General features: G+C 41.7%; 1 protein-coding gene across 1 annotated transcript in view; it reads left to right on the plus strand.

Moving 5' to 3' along the window:
• Positions 1–25,249, plus strand: part of LOC147703612 (serine protease 33-like) — a 361,144-nt gene that overhangs the window by 276,971 nt on the left and 58,924 nt on the right. Inside the window, exon 4 of the mRNA XM_086931947.1 lies at positions 9,567–9,838. Within this exon, the coding sequence (XP_086788073.1) occupies positions 9,567–9,838 (272 nt within the window). The remainder of the gene's footprint in view (positions 1–9,566; positions 9,839–25,249) is intronic.

Consider the following 25,249-nt stretch of genomic DNA (forward strand, 5'->3'; position numbering starts at 1 on the left):
CGAACAAGGTGATAAGCCCCACGCAAGTCCAACTTCGTATAGATATGTGCTGCTCTGACTTGTTCTAGCAGCACCGGGATCAAAGGTAGCGGATATTGATTTTTCACCGTGATGGCGTTTAATGCTCTATAGTCGATGCAACATCTCTTTTCACCATTAGCCTTTGGTATGAAGAACAAAGGGGATGCTGCAGGTGATCTAGAGGGTCGAATATATCCTAAGGCCAAATATTTGTCAAGATATTCTCGTAGCGTCTCTGTTTCGGGTAGAGTAAGCGCGTAAATCCTTCCGTTTGGGATCTCGGAGCCATGGAGGAGGTCAATGCGACAATCATACGTGCGGTGAGGTGGCAGCACCTCGGCCTCTTTGTCACTGAACACTGGTCCAAACTCAGCATAACAAGAGGGCAGAATTACGTCTTTTTCTGCTGCTGTGGCGATTGATTGCATAGGCTCTAAGTTTTGTGCAGGCTCCTTCTCCGTGGGAAAACAGTGTTCTCGACAATAAGGGGAAAGGAACTGAATGGATTTGGTAGCCCACCGTATATCCGGATCATGTTTTTGTAGCCAGGGAAGACCTAGGATGATTCCATATTGCGGGGCTTCAATGATGTTGAAGATCAACCGTTCCTGGTGGGAATCAGAACATACCATTTCATACTCGCTTGTACGATAAGTAATTGGTCCTGCTTGAAGTTCATGTCCATCTACGGCGTAGACTGTTTCAGGTCTTTCTTTGGTAATGAGGGTTATTCCTAATCGACGAGCCATGGAACAATCCATGAAACAACCTGTGGCTCCTGAATCAACCATTACCTGCACCTCTTGTCGTTTCTTGTTAATGGTAATGTACATGTTCACAAACAGGTGATTTCTCATATCCAAGGAATCCGGGGTGAGTGAAGGGATAATGTGTATGCTTGCGGGTTTCCCTTCGCTTTCCATCAAGCCTTGTCGTTTCCCGACTCCTTTGCGGAGACTCCTGCTACACTCGGGCCTCCCCATCCCCGGTTACCTTTAGGCTTCACTGGGCATTCCCTTACATAATGGCCTTTCTTCCCACAATAGAGACACAACCCTTGCTTGCGTCTGTATTCTCTTTCGCTGGTGGTTAATGAGGCTCGCACCGCCCCTATCTCCATGGCCTCGGGAGACGAAGTTGGTTTATCACTGTTACCAGGTTGTTCATAAGGCATCACGGCTTTGTCCTTCTTCTTATGCTCTCCTTTTCTTTCCTTCATGCGATGATCTAATCGCAACGTAAGGTCTATTAGAGCAGTACATGTACGGGGCTGAGGATCTATCTGGGCTAAGACGTCCTTCATATCTTCATGGAGGCCTTGATAGAACAAAGCGGTTCTTTTGGCTTCAGGCCAATCTGTTTCGGCCACTAATCTTCTGAAATTGTTGAGATAGGTAACAAGGTCATTGTCTCCCTGTTTCAATTGTAACAACTCTCTGTCGGCCGTGAGAGTCTCGACCCTCCTGTCAAAGGTTTTTTCAAACTCCTCTCTGAAATTATCCCAATGATATAAAAGTGGGTCATCCCTTTTGACAATTGGAACCGCCCACTGTGCAGCTTCTCCCCCTAAGTATGAGATCAGGAAAGCTACTCTCGCTTGGTGTGTGGAAAACATCTTGGGTTTGCACATAAAGTGCATCTGGACCTGTGTCATAAATACTTGAATCTTTTTGATATCACCATAGTACCTTTCCGGGGGTGCTAGCGGGATTTGTGCAGGCATTTCCACCACCACCGACGTGGCAGGGGAGGTGCTACTGGATGCCCCGGTTGTGGTAGTGGGGGTGGGCATTCTATCCAGCCTGGCACGCAGCTGTGCGTTCTCAGCCCTGGAAGCTGCTACCTCCCTATTGGCAGCTGTTAGCTCCACCTGTACTAAGGCCAAAGCGGCCATGACATCCTCTAAGGTGGTCATGGCGAACTCTCAACACAGCCAAGAGGAGGCAAAATCCTTGGGCCGATAATTCTATCAGGCTTGGCTCCAAACTTCCTCGGGGCTGTGATGAGAGTCTAATCCCGGCCCTACCGAACGACCTCAGAGCTCTGTAGTAAAAACACAGAGCTGCTAAGAGAGTGCAGCAGGCCGCGGGAAGGGAAGGGAACAGCGGGGAGGGAGATCTGCAATGACAAAGAACAAGATATTAAAGCACCCTATCTCCCTATACTACAACAAAGTAATCTAATCTCTCAACCCAACTCCTCCCCCCCACTAGTCAACAATTAGTACCTGTAAAGAAAAATACGCAAAGACCAAATCCAATGGAGACAGGAGATTGTTGTGGTGTGAGGAACGGGGTCAAACTGTGAATACAAAATAAACACGGTTCACTCCCTCTACTCCAGGCACAGACTGTTGGCTGTTGCTCAAAAGTTAAGTCACTACACATACCCCCATGTAATGCATATGTTTCTATCAATGGGCAGCCACACAGTTCCTTTGGTTGACCTTTCCAATACCCTCCTGTCTCCTGTCCAGAATGATATAAGAAAACAATAACGAATACTGCGCTCCTCAGAACCACTTCCTTGCAACACAGTAAAAGAAACACTTCACATTGGCGTTACAGAGTTAATCCTCACTCTGTGAAGGGTTATTAACGGTTGTGCCCTAAGAAGTTCTGCTAAATCGCAAGCCGTGAGGGCAGAAGGAAAGCGAGGCTCAAAGAAAAAGGCTCCCAGTGAGTCCTATCGCCTCCTTGCAAGAGTTCAAGTATGTACGATATCTACAACAATAATACACCTTGAAGGCTCAGTTCTGAGTTGGCTCGCTCATCAGGTCCGTTTCCCTGAGAACCAACATGCAGCCACAAAAGTTTGTAACCGCCCTCTCAATCACTGAGCCTCCTGAGCTTCCAAGTAGTTAGGCACCGAGTGCCGCTTTCAAACAGAAAACCGGGTGTGGGTGTGTAGTTGGGATCGAAGCTACCAACGCCACACACCCCAACACCACCAGATTACTCACGGTAATGATGCCCACGGAGTCGCCAGACACCTCTTACCGCCTCCAACCAGGGACTCGGGAACGCCACCGCATACGGAATTATCGGCGTTTCACCGCCGTTAGACCACAGTATTTATTTCCTGGCATGCGCGCGCCGCTCGCGGTCGGAACGCGACGTCAGCGCGGCATGCCGGGAATTGTAGTTTCTGCTCTCTTTTCGGCCGCCATGGGCGTTCGGCGTCCAGAATATGACATCCTGACAGTGTGGCATGTATGCCACACCCTGCAGGAAGGTGCAGTCGACACTCTGACAGTCTGCCTGTTAGGCTCTTTAATGAGCCTGACAGACCACCACTCTCAGACTACTGCAGGACCACCCGCCAGACTAGGAAAAAAGTCCTGATCTAGTGGGCAGTCTCACCGTGGATTTGGCGGACCCACAGCGGATGGTACGCCAAACTCGTCATCGGGCCCTATATCTTTCTTGTCACTTTGTATGAAGATTAACCACAATAATTATATACAGGTTTTTAAAATTATTTCATTATGAGTTGTATCATTTATTCTGCATGAATGCAAGCATAGAGGGTACTCTTCATTGTTTTTTAGTTTTATGGCATTTTATCATATGTGGCATTAGCATTAGCTAAGTATGCGAGTTGGACATAGGTATGACAGTATGTGTGGATGGTGTTTATGAGTGTTGTATGCCTATTTATTAATCTAATGATAAATGTTTAATTATGTGCTGTAGTGATTATTGTTAATTGCTATATATTGTAAGACTGTCTGCTGATGACAATAAACAACTAAACTAGTATATTGAGCCCGTGAATCCATAGCCAAGCATTAGTCAAAGTTCCCTTAGTGCTCAGGATCTTTCTGATGTCAGTGGCCAAGGAGGAGTCCTTATCATACAACTTAGGGAAAAACAAGACCCAGGAAGGGTTGGGCCCTTTGTTCTATTAGCCAGAGATGCAAAGAGACACAAAGAGGTTCTGTAGAACTTCTCCTACTTACCAATTGAGCAGTAGGTCAATTGATAAAATCAAGGCACCCAATAGTGCACTGCTAGTAGTAGTATTGGAGGAGTAAGCATTTACATTAGCATAGGGCAACAAGTACAGCTTGCTTGTGGTGGTTCATGCCACCATGTATCCAGAGGTGGTACTGCTATGGAGCACAACAGTTAAGGTAGCAGGTAGGGCTCTTGTATGGATCTTTTCTAGGGTTATATTTCCTAAGACAGCGATTTCTGACCGAGGAATTAACTTTATCTCCTCATATATGAGAGAGATTTGGTGCAGACTGGTGTGACCTACCACTTCCCCATTGCATACCATCCACAAATATGCATCTATACGGAATGTTTACAGAAGGGAGTGGGCTTCATTCCAATTGAATTTCCAGTTGGGTACACAGTGCGTGCCCACTTCCCCTGAGCACAGCAGGGTGGAAAAGAACATCTGAGCCACCTCAGAAGGATGTTCTAACTTGGACAAATATAATTGTTGTTTTGTGAAATTTCTCAGTGAACAGCTTTTATGCCTGAGCTCTTTTTGAGTGAATAGAAGATGACATCTGTTGTAATCATTCATTAAAAGAACAGTGAGAGCTTGAGATGTGCATGTGTAAGCCACAGGAGACCCCATTTACAAAAATGGCATACAGACAATCTTTCTTTCTATTAGCCATAGGTCTGAGGGAGCAAACAAAAGTCTGCCTGACCAGCAGCCAGTTCTACAGAGTCCCGTTTATAAAGACACTTGGCAGACAATAGCTCCTTCTGCTCTGATGCCTTGTTAATTGATAATAAGACCAATAGTCTTCCTCCAAAGGCGAACTCATACACTGGAGACCGAATCAGAGCAAAGCATCACTAACTTGGACTAATCCACAATGTTAATGAACTGATCAACAAGTAATGACTGAAGAGGCTAGACCCAAAGCACCCAATGCCTGAAAGTCGCTGACTCAAAGCTTCTTTGGAAGTGTGTTTTTATTCATTACAAAAGATCTGACTGACAGCCAAATATGTCTTTGGTGAGACAAAATGAGTGTTTCTTGAGGGAACACAGCAGCAGTTCAGGTAACAACCCTTTAAAACTCACCCCCTTAAATTTTGTGAAATCAATTTAAAATTCAAATAATGTCTTAAGATTGGTCTTTTCAGAAGAGCTGGCAGGGCCACTTAAATAGCCTCACCTATGTTAGCGCCTAATAGGATTGGCCAGAAGGTATTTAAGACTAAACACCCCAACTTGCAGATTTCATCTGTTTGGAAATCCCAATGGCGCTTGACAGGTCGATGGACCTTTGCCACCGTGTTTCGAATGGAGCTGGAACAAAAACGCAAATCATGCTCATGTCATCACCTGACGGATCATTAATGTTCAGTCAATGATGGAAGGGTAGCTAAGTTTTCAAAACCTTTATTTATCTTGGTACACAGACAAAATATCGATTTTTAAATATCGATATACAATAATATCGAAGTTTAAATATCGATGGGACAAAATATCGAAGGTAAGTAATATCGACAGTCTTAATATCGATATTAGTATGATATCAGTAATATCGAAGTTTTAAATATCGATGTCAATAATATCGAAATAAATAACTTCGATGTTACTAATATCAATTTTTAAATAAATTTAGTGTATATTATATTGTATTTATTATGTTTTATTATTTATTTTTAATGTAATTTAATTAAATTTTGTCTTTTACTACTGTAGCGGGTTGAGGGTTTATAGGGGAATAGGGTGGGAAGTAATTTAATTATGTTAAATTAATTATTAATTAGTAGGAATTAATAATTAATTAATTGAGAATTAATTTTTAATTAATTGATTAATTGGTAAATATGTTCTGTAGCGGGTTATGGGTTTATAGGGGAATAGGGTGGGAAGTAATTTAATAATAATTAATTAATTAATATATGTTTGTACATATTTTAGTTAATAATTAATTGTTAATTAATTTATATTAATTAGTTAATTAATTAACATAATTTTGCACATATTTTTAATAATTAATTAGTTGGTAATTAATTAATATTAATTAGTTAATTACATTAATTATAGTAATTTTTTTATATATATAATTTTTTGTTATTCTTAATTAATTAATTGGGAAAAATAATATTAATTATTAAATTAAATTAATTACAGTTAATGTGCTAATATATTTACTTTGTTGTTATTGTTAATTAATAATTAATTGGTAATTAAATAATATTAATTAATTTTGGGTAAAGGAGTATTTTTAGGGTTCAGGGTCAGTTTTCAGTTTTTGGGTAAAGGGGTATTTTTAGGGTTCAGGGTCAGTTTTCAGTTCTTGGGTAAAGGGGTATTTTTAGGGTTCTGGGTCAGTTTTCAGTTTTTGGGTTAAGGGGTATTTTTAGGGTTCAGGGTCAGTTTTCAGTTTTTGGGTAAAGGGGTATTTTTAGGGTTCAGGGTCAGTTTTCAGTTTTTGGGTAAAGAGGTATGTTTAGGGTTCAGGGTCAGTTTTCAGTTTTTGGGTAAAGGGGTATTTTTAGGGTTCAGGGTCAGTTTTCAGTTTTTGGGTAAAGGGGTATTTTTAGGGTTCAGGGTCAGTTTTGGGTTTTTGGGGTACAGGGATATTTTTAGGGTTCAGGGTCAGTTTTGGGTTTTTGGGGTACAGGCGTACAGGGTAAAAACAAAAAAAATTACATTACATCAATTTAATAACATTAAAAAAAATTAAATTACATTAAGTTATTAAGTGTTATATTTATTTTAAATATATATGTATTAGTTTTAATTTTGTTTTAATAGTTTTATTTAATATTTGTAAAATTATATGTATTTTAAAATTATTTTTACATTATTAATAATACATTTAAAAAAACGATATTTTTAATTCCAATATTTTTGTACTACGATATTATTTTTTCGATATTTTTGTACTTACCTTTATGAAGATATGATTCCGATATTTTTGATGTCGATATTTTTGTTCCGATATTTTTGTATTTCGATATTCTGTCTGTCGATATTATGTCAAACATTCATTTATCTTAAAGGATTAGCATGTTTTTTTCATCTTTATTCAGATTAACCAAGTTTACAGAACAATTGAATAAAAGGTTGTGAAGTGACAGCATAAATCAATATAGAGTGTTCCATAAAGGAGATTTTCACTAAACTATCTGAGAGCCTGATCTACCCTATGCAGAGAAACACGTGAAGAGTTCCCTTTTCAGGAAATAGCAAGATTTTAGAGCATAGATAGAACTTCCCTACAGAGTCGTTCTAGAAAATCAGCCGAGTTCCCCACATCTGCGGTAGAAACTGTCAGAATATCAGTGAATGAGGATTGATCAGTGCAGTAGTATTGAACAGGGAAATTGAATAAGATTAAAAAATCACCTTTAGCAAAAGAAGTCAGCAACAAGGGATAAGGGTAAAGGGTCTCCCGCAAGCGAGTCTCAGAGTAACAATGATGGGTCGTTTCTCCTACCATGCTAAGAACATGCATTAATATAAATCACACAATAATATTAACAAACCTTTAGTAAGTTTCAGTATTCTCCACCAATGTAACCCAGCTTATCTGATGGTGTCATCAATATCAGTTGCTTCTTCTTCCAGTTCCCACGGTAAACATTCACACTGGTACATAGTTAAACACTGTAGCCATTATTTGAAACAAGGAGAAAAGTTCTCATGAGAACCTACTTACCTAAGGTAAAGCTGCTCTCTGTGTCTAATGCGAATACAAAGGCTAGTCAGAGGCTGAAACGAATATCAATGATGTTTTAGTTAAGCACAAATAAAATATATATATATTATTGTTCATTCTATTAGTCTATTCACTATGAATTCACAGCAGGATTACTGTTCTGTAAAATGATCTAATATGGCATGATGAAGTGATGGGAACATAATATTGACATCAGTTCATTCTCTAACAGGATGCTTGTACTAAGCAAAATGTCCTAACACATTTCTTTTTAGCTTATGAGCAGGAGTCAAGAGAAATAGGTTTGGGCCTAAGCAAAGTGGCACATTATGTACGAAAAATAAGTACAAAAAATGTATTCACGTTATTCTCATATACAGTTAAGCTAGCACATTTCCCTATGTGTGTTTTCCTAAGTTATCCTTTTAGCAAATTAAATGTGTTTTAATGAATTCCTACACATTATAAGGCAAGCACATTTTAATACGTGTCATGAAATGTATTTTGAAGTGATTCTTTTGAACATTTAAACCAGACACATTTTTAATATGTGAAAACAGTTCTACAGCATTAGAAACTCATTTTAAAGTGCAATTCGAATGCAGTCTGCATGTCGAAATTTTATTTTAAACTCACTTCCTTCACCTACTTGATTGAAACCTCTGTTCCCAGGACAAAGAGTTGAACCCTTAACTGCTGATTTGGATTCATATGCCTGTGTTGTCTAAAAAAGATTGTAACTTTGGGGCCGATTCACAGAACTAACTTAACTTACTACTTTTGGTATTCACAGAAGTTAGGATTTTGTCTTAAGTTTGTCTTAAGACAAACTTAAGACAAAATCCTAACTTCTGTGAATACCAAAAGTAGTAAGTTTAGGATTTTGTCTTAAATTAGTTCTGTGAATCGGGCCCTCAGATTAGATTTCTTACAGCATCTGCATAAATGACTGGTTTTTCAAGCACTGGCTGTCAATGTAATTATAATGAAAATACATGAATGAATTACTTTTATGCTTCATGAATGTTAGTTTGACTGAATTCTGAAGTAAACATTAAGGGCCAGATGTACGACCAGCAAAATTGCGCCTCGCAAATTGCGACTCATTTGTGAGTCACAATGTGCAAGGTGCAACTTGTGAGGTGCAATTTGCCATGTACATTAGTGTGTTTTACACTGTTTGCAATTCCCAAAGGGTCGCAAATTGCGAGGCTCATTAATAATAATGAGCCTTTCGCAATTTGCGAGCCCATTAAGAATGACAGGCCCTCCCAGGTATGGTGACCTACTGGGCGCAGCAGACCACCATCTCTGGGACTGCCTTTAAATAAAACAGGTTTTTCTTTTAAATGCAGCTCGTTTTCCTTAAAGGAAAACGGGATGCATTTTTTTTTTTACTGAAACGTTTTCGTTTCATTTTTTTAAGGACAGGTAGTGGTGCCTGGGACCACTGACTGCCCTTTAAAAATATTTTTAGAGACAGTCACAAAGTAAAAGGGGTCCCCTGGGGACCCCTTCCAAATTGCGACAGCATTACCACCCTCTTGAAGAGGGTGGTTTTGCGAGTGTTTTGCGACCGCAATTGCGGTCATAAAACATTCGTACATTGATTTGCTGACACAATTTGGAAGGGAACACCCCTTCCTAATTGCGACTCGCAATTCCTAAATATTTAGGCATTGTACATGGACATGGGCCATTTTGCATGCGCGAACGGGTCGTAAAACCGTTTGCGCATGCAATTTAGGGTCATAGATCTGGCCCTAAAACTTTAAACTTGAAAGTGCCAGTTTTATGCCAAAGTCTGAATTACAATGTTGTATTAAGAACTGATTGAAAAATATATCCTCACTTTCATATCTTAATAAAGTCACTTTGATTTTGTTTATGTTTTCAGGGGCTATCCTAAGTCCAGCTACAGGGTGTGCCTAGGAATGTACCAGCTGTCACGCAAAAACCCCAACTCTGCATGTTCGGCAGTCAAGAATATCATAGTCAACTCGCTCTTCACTGAGGAAGGAGGGCCCGGTGACATCATGCTGTTGGAGCTGGAAGAAAATATGAGCTTTACAGATTTCATCCTGCCCATCTGTCTGCCAGACTCCTCAAACTACTTTCCATCTGGGTTAGACTGCTGGGTCACTGGCTGGGGTGACATTGGCTCTACAAGTGAGTATGTATGTGTTTGGGGAAAATAATTTCCAACAGCTATGGCCCAAAAATGGGAGCCCTGCCTCACTAAATCAACTCTTACAGTTTCAGGCACATGCTTGTGCTACCATCACTTGAAGGCGAATATGGCAGGGACCACATCACAGGGATGCCCCACAAGGGCCCGGGAGTTAGGGTACTCCTACCCTTTCCCCTTATATGCTTATTAATGTGTTTATTTTCAGAACCTGGGAACCCAGTCCCCAAGACCTAAAATGGCAGCCACAACATTTCTCTTCATGTTCATGCTGCTGTTAGCCAATCAAAGCACTCGGTTCTCCAGGACGAGTCTCAGTCCTGCAAATTCAACCAAGCCATATGCTTCATTTGCTGATTAGGGCCTCAGTTCTCCCTTAATACTCAGCGAGCCTGCAGAGACGCAGAAAAGAAAATTCCTTTCACCCCATGGGGGTCCCTCAGGGAGCCACCCACAAGGACCAGGGGGTCAGGGTACCCCAACCCTGACCAAGGATGCGTTTATTTGTTTTTATTTTTAGGACATAGGGACTGAAACCAATCACAGCCCTCTGTTCAACAGAACCTGATCTTGGTCCCTCGGATTCAGCCAACCAGTACGCTTCATTTGCCTTTAAGTACTGTGGTACTCTATTGGTACTCCCTCAGAAGTACCGCGTCACTAGATATCAATACATTTGGAAGCTTATATTCTCTAAATTGCCTTAATAGAGTTACACCAAATCACAAAAAGCATGCTTTCTGAGTAAAAATCTGGTTTTCAGCCAAATGTGGTGTATTTCCGTTCAGCCGTTTTGGCTGTCTTGTTGTCTAAAGTTCCTACGGGAAATTGGATGGAGAAAACGCATCTTGGGACCACTTCTTTTCTCAGCTCTTGCTTGACAGATCTCCTTGAAACTTTCCAGGAAGGAGCTTAAGTGACTTACTTTTATTGAGGAAAGGTTTGTGGAGTGTCATTCAATGGTGCCAAAATTATCAGCACACCAAAAAATCTATTTCCTAACATATTCCTAATTAGAGCTACCCAGTGGGGACTGCCACTGTTTAGTTTTTCTATTTTTGTTCTGTTCATTTAGTTTTGCTTATTAATATTGCACGGTTAATTAAAACGATTGCAAAAATAACTTAAACCATGAATAAAAAACTTGTCCGTAAAAGTACCAGAGCACTTTGACGCTAAAAAATAACAATGCGATGTGAAATACTCAGTATTCACAGTTTGACAGTTGGGGACTATATATGTATAAGTATAAATGAATAAATATATAATATATATATATTGTAAATATATATATAGATATATTTACCTACTGGCGGTCGCCAGTAGGTAGTTAAAGTTAGGACCTATTATCCATAGGAAATTTGTAACATTCTTTTCCCAATAACTATGGTGCCAGTTGACGAATCTTCGCAAAGTTTTCTAAACTTATGGCCCACTCCGGTTTGCTCCTCTCTTGGAAGTTTCGGGATGATTCGGCAAGTGGGGGCCGAGAAAAAAGGGGGTCCCAAAACGTGTTTTCTCCATGTTAATTCCGATAGGAAACTTTAGACACAGCTACAGCCAGAACTGCTGAATGGAATTACACCACATTTGACGGAAAGGTAGCCCTTGGTTCAGAAAAAAGTATTTTTGTTAAATGGTGTAAATCTGTTCAGTAGTTCCTGAGAAATTTAAAAAAAGTGGTCAAAAAAGCATTTTCCTTAGCAAACTTTAGACACGGCTACAGCTGAACGGAATTACACCAAATTTGGCATGAAGGTAGCCCTTGCTTCAGAAAATAACTTTTTTGTTAAACGGTGTAAATCCGTTCAGTAGTTGCTGAGAAAATCAAAAAATAAACGTTTCGATATATAGAGGCGCGGTGGATCAGCGCACTCTGACGATCACGAGCTGTATTCTAATTGGCTGTCAACACTTCAAACCAGGAAGTGTTGGCAGCCATCTTGTGCCTCGGTAGAATCGAGGCACAAGAAAACAGAAAAACTAAAGGGAGGAGGCGGGTCGGAGGTGGCATGTGTGCAAACACGCCCTGTGGCACGTTTTAAGTTGGGGAATTAAGTTCCTTTTAATCAGGAGGGCCCCTGGGGGCCAACTAGGCCACCGGGTACCTCCAGTAAGTGTCACAGGCCTGTGTTGCAGAGAGGTGGTGCAGGCTAGTTGGACGCAAGCGACCCTCAGGATTCAAGGGGACTTTATCTCCCAACTTAAAACAGCCACAGGGCGTGTTTGCACACGTCACCTCAGCCCCCCTTCCTTCACCAGTGTGCAAATGCGCCCCTCGTGCATTTTAAGAGGCCATTTTAATCCCCCTGCCCTATTACTTACTAGGGGCTAACAGAGGAGGTCATGCTAATCACAGGGGTACCCCAACACATAGTGTTCCCTAGTGTATGTAGGTGGTTTCACTTCATTCTAAGTGTCTTTTAGCATACCACTGTCTTAAGGCCTGGTTAGTCAGAGTCAGTTACCACCAGTACCCGTCTGGAAAAGTTGTGGGCACAGGATGATTTTGTAACAACGCCTCTTTCTGTTCCTCTGTTGGTTCTTTCTGCACATGTCTTGCCTCTTCCTGCACTTTTCTTCGTCTTTGAGGACTTCTGTTGCTTCTTTCTGCATTTCTTTTGCTTCTTTCTGTGCGTTTTTTCTTCTTTCTTCACATGTCCTACCTCTGTAAGCATAGTTAGAAACTAGCATTTAAAAAACCTTAGAAATTCACTGAAAAAATCATAGGTTTCAGGCAGGTTATAGTTAGAAATTCGCATGTAAAAAACCTTAGAATTTCACTGAAAAAATGATAGGTTTCAGGGGCGTTATAGTTAGTTGGGTATTTCACTCGTACAAAACCATAGAAATTCCCCCGATATAGTTAGTTCAGCTTACTATAACTCGCGCGCCCGCAATGCACTGCTGATGACGTCACATATTACATTACTCATGACATGGTCAGTGACATGACTCATGACATCCCTGATGACATCTCAAATGACATCACATTACAATATCAGCAGTGAAAGGGTGACATTCCTTGACACCGAGATATATGTACAGAATAACAAAATTGAAACCACTCTGCACAGAAAGATAACAGCCCCAAACTCTACCCTGGAAGTGACAAGTTTTCATCAACCAGCTTTGGTTGCCAGTATTCTATATGGAGAGTTTCTCCGACTCAGGCAAATTTGCAGCGAAAAAGAAGAGTGGCTACATCACAGTGTGAAAACGAAAAACAGATTCATAAGGAGGAAGTACAATAGCAAAATTGTAAATAAATGCTGGCTAAGGGCTAATGAAAAATCCATAACCGAATGCCTTACACCAAAAGGACCAATTAAAACATCAACAGTGGAGGAACCTATCTGCTTAATCTTGGATTATACCCAAGAAGCAAAAGAGATCTCACAGATTCTAGGGAAAAAATTGGAAAATCCTGAAAATGGACAACACAATTAGCAAATTAATGGGAAACCACCCGACGATCACGTACCGTAGAGCCACCAATCTCAAAGATAAAATAATTCATAGCCATTTAAGAACAAACCAAAGAAAAGATACATGGCTGAAAACAAAAGGCTTCACAAAATGCCACAGTTGTAAAGTGTAAGAAGAATGTGTGATATGGATATCACTAAGGACGCGTAAATTAACATGAAACACATGAGGTTTCTTCACTCATTAAAAGTTGCTTGATTGTTGAAATTAAAACAATCTTATCATTCGTGTTCTCATCATGTGTTTTTATTCTTTAAATGGATCAAAATTCTTGGAAGATGCTTAATTGAACCTTATTCAAACAGTCTGCACAATAAAAAGACAAGGAACTAATATATATAACTTGAAAAGAACAACATCTCTTTGTAAACTACAAGATATTCTTTCCAAAATTTAAATTGTAAATATAGAGACTCTATGTCTCATAATGCACTGTTGGACTAAATGTAAAGTAACAGGAAATGATGTAATGACTTGAAAATTACAAAAACCGCTGTTTGTTGTGAACACACCAACCGTGATCAAGGTATAAGCATACCGAAACGCGTAGGTTGGTCGCCTGTACCTTCATTTGGATTTTGATTGTAAAAATAAATCAATACACTGCTGCTGAAAATCGGAAAGTGAGAGTGTGACTATTGCTTATCAAATTTTCATCAGGTGTAGCTATTGGAGTGTCAAGTTTTAGCAAGGCTTTTTTAGGTCTTCCATTTTATATCCTCTGATGATAAATCTCTGTACTGATGCATCTAAACAAGTTTTTAAATCATCAGTATTGTTGCAAATTCTTTTAATGCTCAAAAATTCCCCATAGGGGATGCTTTTGATAAGGTGTCTGGGATGGTTGCTACTGGCATGTAAATTCGAATTGCCAGCCGTGGTCTTCCTATGCAGTCTGGTATTTATTATATCATTAGAGATATAAATTTCTACATCTAGGAACTCCACTTTTGTTTTGCTTACATTGGCTGTGAAATTAAGATTCAATTCATTCACATTAATTTTATCAATGAAGCTTTGTGCTGATTCTGCAGATCCATTCCAAATGACACAGACATCATCTATAAATCGCCACCAGGCAACTACTCTGTTAGGGAAGCTTTTTTCCAGGATGGGCTTGAGGACATGCTCCTCCCACCATCCCACATGCAAGCATGCAAAACTGGGGGAGAAGCATGCCCCCATTGCCACACCCCTAAGTTGTTGGTATACTGTTGCATTAAAAAGGAAGTAATTGTGTTTTAGACATATTTCAATCATTCTCAGGATCATTTTATTGTGTTCATGGAATTTAATTTCTCTCTTGGATAGGTAGAAATTAACTGCATCTAAACCCTGTTCATGGTTGATACTGGTATATAGGGCACAGATATCCATGACAATGAAACAGTATTGATCACACGAGACTATTTCACTAAGCTTTTTCAAAAAATGCCCTGTATCCTTAATGTATGAGTCAAGGGCTTCAACATAGCTTTTAATAAAAAAGTCCACATATTTAGAGATAGGCTCCAACAGTCCTCCCTGGGCAGATATAATGGGACGCCCTGGTATAGGATCCACCTGTTTATGTACTTTGGGAAGAAAGTATAAGGTAGGGGTCTTTGGAAAATCATTTTTTAGAAAACCATATTCATCCTTGTTAATAAGACCTCTCCTTTTCCAATTGGCCAATTCCTTAAATAGTAGGTCTTTGGTTGTCGACAGTTCCCTAGTACTGGCTTTTTTATAGCATTCTAGATCATTCAAATGCTTATTAGCTTCATCAATATACATGTTTCTAGGCCAAAGTACTATGTTTCCGCCCTTGTCTGCATTTTTTACAATTACATTGTCCGCATCCTTGATTTTTTTCATCAATTTAGTATATTGTTGCTCCTTGTAGTTTTTATTAGATTTTTTGGTTTTCATGTCTCTGTTAAGTTGCTTGAGGTCATCAATGACCACCTCACTGAAAATGTCTATCGCATCGCGTGGCATAATGGGTACAAAAGTAGAGCCCGGCTTGAAGGGGCTCTTTGCATGACATGTGCTTATTATACCCATATCTCTTAATTCCTGTTGGGTATTTTCATAATCATCACCCTCAGATGTCGCCGCCAATGCTTGTACTGTTCTTAACCCAGCGATATCAGAGACTTGAAATTTTGTGCTAGGTGTATTAGAAAGACTGATGTCCATTGCCCTGTCATTGGCGTTTTTTAGTTTGTGGAACTTGACCAATTTTAGTTTGCGTATAAATTTGAACACATCAATTCTAGCTTGAGTGTATTGGAAGTCAGTTTTTGGACAGAAAGATAGACCCAGAGCAAGCAGCTGTAATTCTGCCTTGTCTAAGTCCAAGTTACTTAAGTTGATCACTGTGTTATGACTACTTATACCTTCTTGTCCTATTGGGGTTGTTGCACCTTCCCTCTACATTTCCCTCCTCTGTTTCTCCAATTGCCTCTTGCATTTCCGCCTCTGGTTGCGGCGTTTGTGGCTTGATTGTGCGATTTTTGTTGTGTCCCCCTCGAACGTAGGGAATATCTGCGGTCTTCCACCATAAACCCCAATTCCTCAGAGGGTGTAAAGCTTGCTTCGCTCAGATTTATTCCCACGTCATCTATGGATTCCACACTGCCGCTGTTGCTGCTTATTGGGGTGGTTATTGAATTTGTATCCTCAGTAGAGATAGAAGACATTTCCCTTTCAACATTGCTTGCAGTTGTTGCAACTTTTTTGGGCAAGAGCGCTTTTGTTTTTACACTATCGAATTTTTTCGAGAAGGTAAAGATTTTCCCCGTCTCGTAGTCTTTTTGTCTCTTGCAAATTTATAAATTTTCCTGTCTTTAATGACTTCCTGTTGTTTATTCAAGCGTTTGGTGATATTTTCCTTCTCTTTTTTGATCAGATCTTGCTCCTCAAATGCTTCTAATTCCAGTAAAACTGCCTCTATCTCTTTTAAAATATCCACTCTATCAATTTCAGCGCGTTTTATCAGCAGGCTCACCATGTTCATTGAGGCATCAAGATTATTTTTTTCCCATTCTTTTAACAGCTCAGGATTAGGTTTTTCGAAGGAGGGTGCTATTAATACTCTCAACCCTCTGGGGACTCTTCCAGCTTCCTTATACTTTTGTAGGGATTTACTCTCCCACCATTTGGTAAGTTCCGATTTCTGCAGTTTCTCTAATTTTTTCAAAATACTTCTTACATTTGCATCTTTTTTGTCACTTTGTAAATTTTCTTTAGGTTTGTTTTTATCATATACATATACAAACACACATATATATATATATATACAAACACACTTGTGTGTGTGTGTGTGTATATAGTTCAGTTCAGTAAAGCTTTATTCGTCTGTTATATTAAACAGTCATAAAAGCACAAAGGTTAAAACAAATAATAATACAAAAATACAACATACTATTTACAAATCGAATGGAAATGTGGAGGGCACAATACAAGCAATTTACATTATTCTATTCCATTAAAACAAAACTTTTCCTCTTATAAAATGCAGCTTTCAGAAACTGGGCCACCCTCCATGCTGAATGCTCATTCTCTAACAATAAAAGTTGGTGCATTGCTTCACGGCACCGTCTGAGGCCCAGGTTTCTTAACAAGGGTATAATCCAAACTTTCCTGAACTCACAATAAAATTTACAAAATAGGACTAAAGGCATGTTAGACTGAGTGGATGTGTTATCACATGGACAGTGTGAGAGGTTGCGAGACCAATCATTCATCTTTGGGAATGTCATCAGCCTATAAATAATACCAAATCTAACAAAGGATCCGGGAACAAAAGATAAGTAGGGCTCCATTCCTAGTGTAGTACGCAACAATTGATGATTTCTCACTGTTATTTTAACTTCAGATTCTCCATCTAATCTTTTAGTTTCTAAGAACTGCATGCCCTCCTTTTTAGGTCTCGGATAGAGTAGACTGTGCTTGCGCATTCTCGCTGGCGAGATTTTATGTTTCTAGTAGTGGGGCTTGACGCCGCCCCTCTTTTCCATTGGCTGGCTTCCTAAACAGTGGCCAGCAATTGGAGAAGAGGTTTTTCTTTCCATTTAAGCCCCGTCTTTTTCGAATTGAGGAGTGTGTTTTTTCGTTTCTTTCTCTCAGTGACGTCCTCAGTAAATCAACCAAAAAACACGCCCCCAGTCTGAAAAGGACGGGGCTTATAGACTCCTGCTGCCCGTCTCGCTGTTTATGTTTAAGCCTTCGCAATGCTTTTTTTTAACCTAAACGCGTATTCTGAACGACGAGACCACGTAGTGGCTACATTTTGGACGATGAATGTCCGGCGCAGTTGCAGTGCCAGCCATCAGCATGTCAGCGATCTACAAGCACTCCATTTAGAGAAGTTATTTAGTGTACAGTGTCTGTGAATTTGAGTTCTTCGCGATCCTGGACGAGGCAGCGGGTCCTTCAGAGCGAACAAGCCCCTGACGAGCATCCATCCGCCAAATGGCAGCAGCGGCGGTAAGCTGCAAAGTCAGTTACTTTGTTTGGAGGGTGAGTTTAACAGTCTCGACAGTCTGGGGCAAACTAACAGCTTCAGAGGCACGAGCGACGGATCGAAAGCCACCCGGACCGTACCTTCTCCACTAGGCGTCATTTCCTGTTCCATTCCACCCGCTGTTACTGCTGAGACTTCCGCCCGGTCCTACGTTCGCTCCTGCTTGCAGTGCCACACCTTCCCCAGAAGCCAAAGCAATGTGACTGCTAGTCGGTGCCTAAGCCGTCCTCCTCGGTTCCACTCGTCCCCATCTTTTGTGGCCGGGTGTCTCTTATGGCAGGCCCATGGTGTCTCCGTGCCTGCGTATGCACTCGGAAGTAAGAACCGACTCGTGGAGCTGGAAGGCGGGAAACGAATGGCTCTTAGCCTGCTGGGGTATTTGCATGCATGGACACACTGGCGTGATTGTGAAATCCAATAGAGAAATTAAGCTTTTTCTAGGTTGTTGTAACCTGGCATTGGTTTTGTTTGATACGTGCATTATATTAAAGAAGTGCTGATTTTGAAGTGGGGGACGGTCTGTCTACGTCACATGCATGTCCGTTGGATTTTGAATTGTAGTTGCAGTAGAGTATGCTTGATAAGCGGGAGACGTATGCACAAATCTACCCCCACCCCACTCTTGGCATGAAACTGTTGTTACCATCATATTTTGAGTATGCAAGTCTTCCAAAGAAGTGTTGCAAATTTCTTATTATGCTTGGGGCTGTTGTTTTGAAAAAAGAATACTGGCCCAGTAAAATAGCTTGAACTTGTGCATTCACGCGCGTATTATTACTGTTTAGTATGAGAGCCCTGTTGAAAGTTATTACTGTCCACCAAAAGTAAAACTGTGCCGTGGAGTGTCGATAAAATGCACGAGTGTTTATGCACCTTATTCCTGGACAGACTTGCACCTTGCTGACAACCGTCCCTCCCTGCAGTGGTGAATTCACAGACTTAGGGGCTCATTAGGATTGCGGTTTTTCCGCATTCTCTGGGCCGGCGGAAGCCCCCGCCGGCCCAGAGGATGCGGAAAAAACGCAGCGGACTGACCAAAGACCCACCGCCACATTAGGATGGCTGGTGGGACCTCGTTTCCATACGCAGCTTTTCCGCTGAGTCTGGCTTACAACCGCGGCGGAAAAGCTCTAATCTGGTGACGGTGTCTCTCAGACACCGTCAGGCAGATTAGGATGGGATGTAAAACATGCTTTTCCGCGGCGGCTTTTCCGCCGTGGAAAAGCATGTGTAACTTCACTGGTGAAGGGGGGGTGGGGGGTGCACATGGGGGGTACCTATGGTACCCCCCTGCCTTTGTATGCAGAAAGCGGCAGGCACCGCGAGGTGCCTGCCTCTTTCTGCATGCAAATGCAATGACTGCATTTTTAACATTGCCGCGGGTGCAGCTTGAAGCTGCACCCGCCGCAATGTTAAGAATAGAGGATGTGACCGCCAGGGTGGCGGTCACATCCTAATCGCTCAGGAGGGGACTCCGCAGCCCATGCGGACGTCCCTTCGTCCTCAGTGATCGCGGACGGACGCAAGTCTGTCCGCGATCATAATCGGCCCCTAAATGTTAGTGATATCCAACCTATAGGTCAATCACTCAAAGTGCGTATAGCTATTTTGCTCTGCTTCATTCACTGGCAATGATAAACTGGCTGCACAATCCGGCCGGGGCTCACCTAGTAGGTAGACAGGTTGCAATACACTCGGGAGAAATCCCATGTGCATTGCACAATATCTGTGTTTAATTAGTTGCCAGGGTGTTAATGCGAGGTCCCCAATTTTACAAAACTGGACGTACTGCTAATTCCATAGTGGCATAGTTTACAGGGATTCCATATGGCCTATATATGTATGTGTGTATATATATGTATATATAAATACATATAATCGTACTTCACCAAAATAGCTTCTCGGTAAATACATATATAAACATATAAACATCTGCACATCTATATGAATAAAAATATTAATGCATGCTGACATATACATAGATGTACACATATGCTTGTTATGTACATGGAACTTTAAAAAACACTAATAAAAGCAAAACTATAAACCCACCTAATTACAAACAGAATTGCTTGTATTTACAAAAGACAAGACCTATTGCATTTTCAATGTGTGTGTGTGTGGCTCTGTGTGCCTGGCTCTGTGTGCGTGGCCCTGTGTGTGTGTTTGTGGCTCTGTGTGTGTGGCTCTGTGTGTGTGTGGCTCTCTGTGTGTGGGGGGGGGGCTCTGTGTGTGTGTGCGGGGGGCTCTGTGTGTGTGGTGCTCTGTGTGTGTGTGTATGTGGCTCTGTGCGTGTGTGGCTCTGTGTGTGTTTGGCTCTGTGTGTCTGTGGCTCTGTGTGTGTGTGGCTCTGTGTGTGTGGGGGGCTCTGTGTGTAGGGGGCTCTGTGTGTGTGTGGGGGGCTCTGTGTGTGTGGGGGGGGAGCTCTGTGTGTGTGTGGGCTCTGTGTGTATGTATGTGGGGCTCTGTGTGTGTGTCGGGGGCTCTGTGTGTGTGGGGGGGGGCTCTGTGGGTGTGGGGCTCCGTGGGTGTGGGTCTCTGTGTGTGTGCGGGGGGCTCTGTGTGTGTGGGGCTCTGTGTGTGTGGCTCTCTGTGTGGGTGCAAATGCAAAAGGTCTCGCATTTGCGAGAGATTAAGCTATTGGCATTGTAAATGACAATGCCATTTATGTATATGTTTTAAAAACAAAAACATAAACAAAAATAATGTCATGAGCAATGCCAATAGCTCTAACTTTCACAAAGACGAGATCATTGCATTGTAAATGCTTGTTTAGTATCTTTCTAGTAATATTCTTCATAGAGGATGGGGTGTTAAAATATTTGGGATTACCCAATTTGTTTAGGATGTCATGTACGTACTTAATCCAAGGAATTCTATGTGCCCCATCCAGCTTTAATATATCTTTTAGAATCTCTCTGTTCAGACCTGTTTGGTCCTTGCACCAAACACTATGCCACAAGAGGATCGGCTCTAATTTTATCAGGTCTACTAGATGAGGAAGAGCCAACTCCTCGTGACAATTAAAAGTAGAGGTGCTGGAGGGGGCAGAGAAAATATACCTTATGAAGGCATTTTCAATCTGCTGCAAGGAATTAGTGTCTGCAAAGCCTCACAACCCCACCCCGTAAATAGCCATCGCTATACATTTAGCTTTAAATATATATAACATCTCTCGGGCGGTTTCCTACCCAGCTTCCTAGCGAAGTTTGTTACTGCCACAGTTGACTTGGTGAAAGCTGTCTTTTTTTCTGAAATTGCTGGGGTCCTGGAATCTTGACAGTTAAAGAATACACCCAAGTATAGAAAATGTTTTGTAGTAGGTAACTTTTTTCCATCAATGTACATCTCACGGATATATTGTGTGTCCCTTGCTTGCACCTCATTAAGTACGTCTTGGTAATATTAGTTTGAAGTCCAAGGTCACCCATATATTTGCTAAAAATGTCCAAGGCTCTCTGGAGGCCATTATGGGTGCGAGCGATCAATACGGCGTCGTCCACATAGAGAAGGGCGGGGATCGGACAACCGTTTACTTAGGGGAAATCTTTGCCCTGCGTCAAGAGTGCTTCTTCGAGCCCATTCATATAAAGATTAAAAAGAAAACGGGCCAGAACACTACCTTGTCTGACCCCTCTCCTGATAGGGAAAGATTCACTGCATTCACCATTCTGACCAAATCGGATAGTTGCTGTAGCATTAGTGTAGAGGCGGCGTAAAAGACTAATGATTTGTGAGTCAACTCCCACCGCTTCAAGGATCTCCCAGAGCCTGTTATGCTTCACTGAATCAAAGGCCGCGGTCAGATCAACGAAGGCCAGGTAAAGGCTGCCCTTTTTTGCTCTGGTATATTTACCTATCAATAAGGAAAGGTTTAGGGACTGCTCAATTGTTCCCAGGCCCTCACAGAACCCATATTGTAGATCTGATTTAATCATCTTTTCCTCAGCCCAATCGGCTAATCGCTCCAGAATGACCCTCCCTAGTACCTTGACTGTAGAATCAAGGAGGGAGATTGGCCGGTAGCAGCCTGGGTCTTTCCGGTTGCCCATTTTAAATATTGGAATTATAGTGGATTTTGCCCAGGTGGACGGAAGAGGAGACCTTATACTAGCGTTATAGACCTGAGTTAGTATGGGCCCCCACAGTGTCACATTGTGTTTATACAAATCAACTGGGGCTCCATCCGGCCCGGGGGCTTTTCCGCCAGCGCTTACTGCCAAAGCCCTGGTAACCTCCTCCAGGGTAATTTCTAGGTCGGTATTTTCCCAGTTACTTGGAATCAAATCTTCCGCATTGATGCCCGTTATATCTTGGTCGATATATCATTTTGAGAAGTGGGTAATCCAATCTTTTTCCGTAATGGCTATCTCCACAGTGGGTCCTGTGCTAGGTGCTGGAAAACGGGTTCTCAAGACCCTCCAGAAAATTGTACTGTCTTTCATTTCTGCTGCCTTATGTAGTGATTCCCAAGCCTCGTTTCCTTTCTTTTACTCCCAAGGACTGTTTCCTTTCTTTTATGGGCCTCCTGTATTCTAGTCTAGCTTGTGTGATATTTGGCCGGGATCTCGGCTTTGTACGGAGAACCTTCTTTAAATTAGAGTACGCCCTAGTGCACCTTCCGTTAAACCTTCCATTGTTTTTCGGCCTAATATTGAGCTGTACTGTCATAAGGTCTCTAACTGCCCAGGTAAATACTTCAGAGCAGTTCACTATGGATGTGTCCTGTGCATCCTATATTAGGCAGGTCTCTATCTCAGCCTTACAGTTCTCTAAAACTTTTTTGGTTAATAGGTCTGGTTCAACCCGGGACCACTTTAGTGAAATTCTATTTACTGTATTCACTTCTATCATACCCTGCATACAGGGATGTAATCCACACTTTTTCTGGATATGGAAGCGTGTATCAAATCTCAAAATAAGAGGGAAGTGGTCGCTTAAAGCGACTTCACCAACCGCACTAGATAGTAAAACATTGGCACAAGTAGCTGAAACAAGTAAAAAATCAATTGTAGTGGCAAACCTCTCCCATTGAATGTGGGCAAGAAACCCACTGGGGGTTTACGATCTCATTAACAAATGCCAGATCTAATTTAAAAATGAGGCCATTAAATATATCCCCTGTTTTACAGTGGGAAAAGTGTGTACAACTATCCCCACTGTTATAACTGCCACACAATCTGCTATCAACATTATAACATAATCCACAGTTAAAATCGCACATCAGGAGAGTCATAATGTCTCTGCTTTCCCCCTCCGAGATTTTATTTACTATTGCCAGGATTTCCTTTACAACTGTTTCCAGATCATTTTGCTTTATATTATTGTAGATGTTATTCAGAATGATAGAGTGAGTTGCAGTGGGGGCTAACTTGATCGCGTGAAAGTGGTTTCCCCACTGGAAAAAAGTTATCCTGGTTATGGGGAGCTTGTTTGAGATATACGTCATGATCCCTCCTTCAGGTTTCCCTCCCAAGCCTTTCACTGCGGGAGTGTGAAATGTCTTGTACCCATTTAAATGTATTGGCTCGGTTGTCCAGGTCTCCTGCAGGCACAGGATATCTATATTTTCCAAGAAGACCTCCCAAACTGGATTTTGGATCTTTTTGCGTAATCCTGCTATGTTCCAAGAGACCACTGTGCAAATCGTAGGATCTAGAGTCACCTGGTGTATGTTGTTTAGTGGCCCTACTACTTTTGTAGGCTCCAGGGTGGGCAATTTAAGTATCCCTGCTAGATTCGGCTCCCGCTCTATCATATATGTTATTCCCCTGACATCTCCCAATTTATTAGGGCATCCCTCAATCTGTCTTGATCTTTCAGCACCTATTAGGTCCTCATTGTGCGAGGTACCAAGATCACCAATACTGACCTGGATTATACTATTTTGTGTCTCACCCACACCCATAGCATTGCTTGAGTGAGAGGCCAGTCAGTCTACTCCGTCCACACCATTGAGGGGGTCAAAGAAATAAAAGGTCGGAATACCATATCTATGATGTAAATTACTCCTGCTTTTATCATAATGGGGGGGTTGCTCCAAGTCAAGGTGCGATTGATAGAAGAAACCTAAGGGGACTACCCCCATCCCTCCCTTTTTTACCAGATGGCGTCAGGACTGATAAAGGATGTTTCTGACCAGTTCTGGCGACCTAAACGTGATCACTACATAGTCCCCTGATGATGTTTTGGGAGAAAGTCCTACCCAGGGGATCAGGCGGGCCATCTTAAATTCTGAGAATAAAGGGTAAGTAATACCCGTATTGGGTGGCAAGTGCATGCAAAGCCTTATTTTTCAGAGAGGACCAGTGTTCAATCACTCATTGTTTCAAAGTGGGTACATTAGTTAAAACAACTGTATAGGGTGTGACCTCTGGAGGAAGGTGTAGGGAGGTCGGCTCCACTAAGTAATAGGTTTATTGTTTTCTATTGGTCCCCCCGACAGGCTCCATAAGACTTGCTCTATTTAGATTGGCCTGATTTGCATGTGTGGTAGGGGAGACCAAGGTCATGTTGGGCAGGGGGTTACTAAGGGGCAGTGTCATTAATTCACTCTCTGGGTTAGCTATCGATCTTTGTTGAAAGGCAGTATTTAGAGTGAGGGTGGCGGGCAAGGTGCTATGGGTGGATGGGCACTGTTGTTAATGTGCCCCGTCTTGCCAGGTATCTGGTGGCATGATTGTGGGTGTTCCAATTAGCATTTTACAGCACCCTCCAAGCTCTGTAACCTCTCTTCTAGCTCTGATAGTTTAGTTAGCACTGGTCTAATTAAATTTTCAAATATACCCTCTAACTTATCCCAAAATAATAGGTGAGTCGTGGCCTCTGTTCCCCCCGTTAAAATAATGCTCCCGTTAATAGCCTCAGGCGAGGAAATATTTGCAGGGGTTACATTTTCTCAGGCTGTCCCCATATTGTTTTGCCTATATTGGAAGTTTTTATGTGTATTAGGGCCTTGTCCTCGTCTTTTTTTTAAAGGGGGTACTGGGCCCTTGCCCTGACTAATTTTCATTTTTTTGCGTCTTGTTTGAACACTAGGTTTGTTTAAGGATGACTGATCAGGTGTTTTTTGTGCTTGTACAGGGTGGGGTATTAGGGTCGTTATAGGGGACCTTAACTCTTCCTGGGATGAGATCAAATGGGCTTCCACCTTATCTTGAGGAGGGGTTGTCATTTCACTCAAAGAGGTATTACAGCTTCTGTATTAGTAATCCGGTGGTGGATGAGTCCTATCGATGGTTTGAGTGATAACCTACGCTCAGTTAAGTTGATTTCATGTCTTAATACCGACTCAGCTCTTTGTAAAAAAGCATCAAGCTCATGATGTCATCAGTGATGTCACTGACCATGTCATGAATGATGTAATATGTGACATCATCACCAGTGGATTGTG

The sequence above is a fragment of the Lissotriton vulgaris genome, chromosome 7 (assembly GCF_964263255.1).
Source record: "Lissotriton vulgaris chromosome 7, aLisVul1.2, whole genome shotgun sequence".
Taxonomy (NCBI): Eukaryota; Metazoa; Chordata; class Amphibia; order Caudata; family Salamandridae; genus Lissotriton; species Lissotriton vulgaris.